This window comes from Buceros rhinoceros, unplaced genomic scaffold (assembly GCF_000710305.1).
Source record: "Buceros rhinoceros silvestris isolate BGI_N320 unplaced genomic scaffold, ASM71030v1 scaffold32240, whole genome shotgun sequence".
Taxonomy (NCBI): Eukaryota; Metazoa; Chordata; class Aves; order Bucerotiformes; family Bucerotidae; genus Buceros; species Buceros rhinoceros.
In genome coordinates this window covers 893-4,274 of record NW_010390714.1, presented here as the reverse complement: position 1 = coordinate 4,274, position 3,382 = coordinate 893, and the positions used below count along the sequence as shown (strand labels likewise).

Below are 3,382 nucleotides of genomic sequence, written 5' to 3'. Positions count from 1 at the left end.
TTTTTTTTACAAGGAAAAATACATTTTGCCACCAACCCAGCCATAAACCCCCAACCAAACCAAAACGCTTGGCAAGGGGAATGCACCACACGGACCTTCCAGGCGTCCACGGGCACTGCTGTCCCCCGGCGCTACTGCACCTCCTCCTGCCGCCGGGCCCTGTGCTCCTTCATGCTCTTCTGCCAATGACAGCAAAGCACAGATGTCAACGGCGCGTACCCCAGCGCCTCACAGACCACAGTGCCACCACCTCGGGCTGTGCTGGGACTTCGCTGCCTGGGGCCTGGCGAGGCTGAGGGCCTTGAGAAGCCCTGACAGAGCTCCAGGAGCTCTCAGAAGCGACTGAGCATTAGAGCCGCCCCAAGGGAAAGGCAGCCAGGCTGGGCCACAGGGCAGGCAGTGAAGAGCGGGAGAAACCACCACATTTTCCATGTCAAAGCACCCACAACAGAGCTCTCGGCCCATTCACCTCCCTTCTGAGAGCAAGAGACAGCAAAGGCCCTTGAGCTCTTCAGGAACAGGCTCACCTCAAAGGTGTTGAGCACATGCTGGCAAACGCCCATCAGGTCATTCAGTCCTTTCCGGAAGGGCTCAACAGCGGGAATGGCCCCTTTGAGACAGAAGATGCGTTAGTGAAATGGGAGGTGGCTGCCAAAGAGGCTGGAAGCCCTCTCACCACCGTTATCACCGTGCCCAAGGGCAGCCCCGGTGACGGGGAGAGCCTCTGACACCAGGGATGTGCCCACACACCTCCCTCCAAGGGCAGCTGGGGAGCTGGGCTCAGCACGGTGCTCTAGGAGAGCACAAACGAGGCAACTGCTTCCAGGAAGTGGCTTCTACTTATCTGCTGCTCAAGGGAACAGCCCCATGAGGGAGGAGTGAAATAAGAGAACCCCTGTAGGCAGCAAAGCTGGGGAGCTCTGGGAGGAGGGCAGTGGAGCAGAGGAGCAAAGTCCTCCTTGGGGGAGCACAGACTGATGAGGCCTTTCCAAATTTATAACCAAAGCTGCAAGACAGCTGAGAAGGAGCAGCAGAGCCAAGTTCTCTCACGGCAGCTATGGCAGGCAGCACGTGCTGGTTTTGCTTTCCAGTCCCCCTGTGGTTTGGGGCAGGTGGAGCATCCATCACCTCTGAGGGTGAGCAGCAGGTCTACTCTACCCCTGGGAAGGCTCTGGGCTCCTTGGGCCTCAGCTGGGAACAGAAGAGCTGTGGCCTCATGCTGCTCCCAGAGCTGAGCAACAGGGCAGGGCAGCTGCAGGTGCTCAGGGGAGAGGGTAGAAAAGAGCATTTCTGTGCTGAAACGCCTCCTGCCCCGAGCAGGGGGAGTCCCCCAGGAAGGGCCGTGGGCACGGGGAAAGGTGCACGCTGTACCTCTGGTCTGGATGCGGAAGTTGATCTTGCTTTCGGAGGGGTGCGTGATGCAGTAGCCGCAGAACTCCACGTCAGGGCTGCGGGGGAGAAGGGAGCAGTGAGAGCCAGGCCAGCGGAAGCCAGAGGTTCTGGTCGCCCCAGAGCGGCTGGGGCTCAGGAGGAATCAGGGATGACTGAGGGCCTTACGGGAGGGATGTGCTGAAGGGAAACTCCCTGTGTGACCTCATTCACCTGTCTCTGGGCTGCAGCTGGAGCTCTGCAGGGCAATTCTATAACTCGTTGATCTCCCTAGAAGCACGAAAGGGGATCAATTTGCTCAACACTGGCTGTTCCTACCCCCTTCTCTGAGAGCGCTCGCCCCAGCAGGCACAGACGCTGCCTGACCCTGTTGGATGCACATGGAGTTGCATCAGCTTCCCCAGGGCCAAGTACAACTGTCAGAAACCTTTCAGGTGTCCTCCATAACTAACCACGGAGGAGCAGCGAGGGATAGGGCGTGAGGAGCCAGGAATGGCAGGACAGACAGTGGGGCAGCAGCCTCACTAGTCCAAAGGTGGGACAGGGTCAACCCAGGGTGCAGATCACTAGGCAGGTTGGTGGGGTGAAGCCAGTCTGAGGCCAGGGCAGGGACTCACTCAGCAGGTCGGTGTCAGGTCAGGGATGGGAACCAGGCTCAGACACTGCCCAGTGGCCACCAGGCTGGATGACGATGAGGTCAGGTCAGGAAGCCAATCTATGGGTCAGCAGCCAGGTGACTGGAGTCCACAGCCCAGGACAGGCTGAGCTGGAGACCCACGCTCCTACAACACTGCCCAGGTGGGACTGGAATCCCTGAGCTGAGCTTAAATGGGGCTGTGGGAGGAGGCCCTGGGTGGGGCTGGTGAGGGCCATTAAGGCCTGTTAGTGCTCTTGGAGTCTGGATGCTCACAGGACAAGGAAAAAGCATCTCCTGGGAAGAGAGGTGGGAGCTCTTTGGCACCGGGTCTGATATAAGGACTTTAATGGGGACGCACAGAGGTGGTTTCTGACCAGTTGCCTTGTTCCAGCACCAACCAAAGTGCAGGATGGCGAGATGGGCACAGCAGGAGACAGAAGAACCCTCAGTGATGCCGGGCACCACGGAGGCTCCACTTACTTCTTCATGACCATGTACCGGAGGGAGTTGCCAAGCGTGTGGTCCTCGTCGTGCAGCACAAAGGTGACGCAGTTTCCATCCGTCCCATCTGCTTGGACCTGCCAAATGGGAAGAGAAGAGATGGTGTGAGGCTCTGCGAGGTGAGGAACACCAGCCCAGTGTAACTGGGAGGGCTTGTAGATCTGACTGAGCCACCTCTGTGGCTCATGTTTTGGGGGCTGTGGTGAGACAGAGCACCTTCGCAGCAGAGGGAAAGGTGGATAATTACAGACAGGAACAAGAGAGACAGACCCAAAATGCCCCAGGGGAACATCGTCTGTCAGCAGGGAAATCTTGCCTAGCTTGACAGCAAAGCCCCACACTTGGCTTGAGTCTGGGGAGCCCATGGTGAGCCTCAGGCTGTGCAACAAACCTCCACCGGCAGCAGCCAGCCCTGACCCTCCCACTGCTTTCAGCTCAGGTGCCTGAGAAGAGCTTTACCAGCATCCTGAGGAGCCTGGTTTGGGGTGCCCTCCAAAACCAACGGGTCCCCTAACAAACTCCTAGTGCTGGCAGAGGGCTGCTGAGCCTCTGACCCCTCCCCAGGCTCAGCACAGCCCCCGTGGGGCCCAGCATGCCCAGGCAGTCTCCAGCTGCTTCCTCTCTCTGCAGCAGAGAGAGGGCTCAAGGCTGAGCGCTGGGTCCTTCACACCAGGGCCAAATCCTCACCACTCCAGGGGTTTTATGTCCCCTCACGTTTCCCCCGGGGCAGTAACACCTCCCTTAGTCCTGCTCCTCCTTCAGCAGGTCCATGGGGAATCAGAAGGGAAATGCAGGCTGGTTTCTGCAGGGGAAGAGATTCACGGGCACCAGCCATCACAGAGGGGTGGGTGCGAT

The 3,382-nt window shown here is 58.9% G+C and overlaps 1 protein-coding gene across 1 annotated transcript; it reads right to left on the bottom strand.

Moving 5' to 3' along the window:
- Window positions 1–131: 131 nt before the first annotated feature.
- LOC104495789 (DNA-directed RNA polymerases I and III subunit RPAC2-like) lies at window positions 132–2,604 on the bottom strand (the record flags this gene model as incomplete). Its single annotated transcript, XM_010138808.1, has 4 exons — window positions 132–179; window positions 528–610; window positions 1,372–1,448; window positions 2,507–2,604. Coding segments are annotated over 4 exons (306 nt in total), but the record flags the coding sequence as incomplete, so codon positions are not given.
- Between the last annotated feature and the right edge of the window lie 778 nt (window positions 2,605–3,382).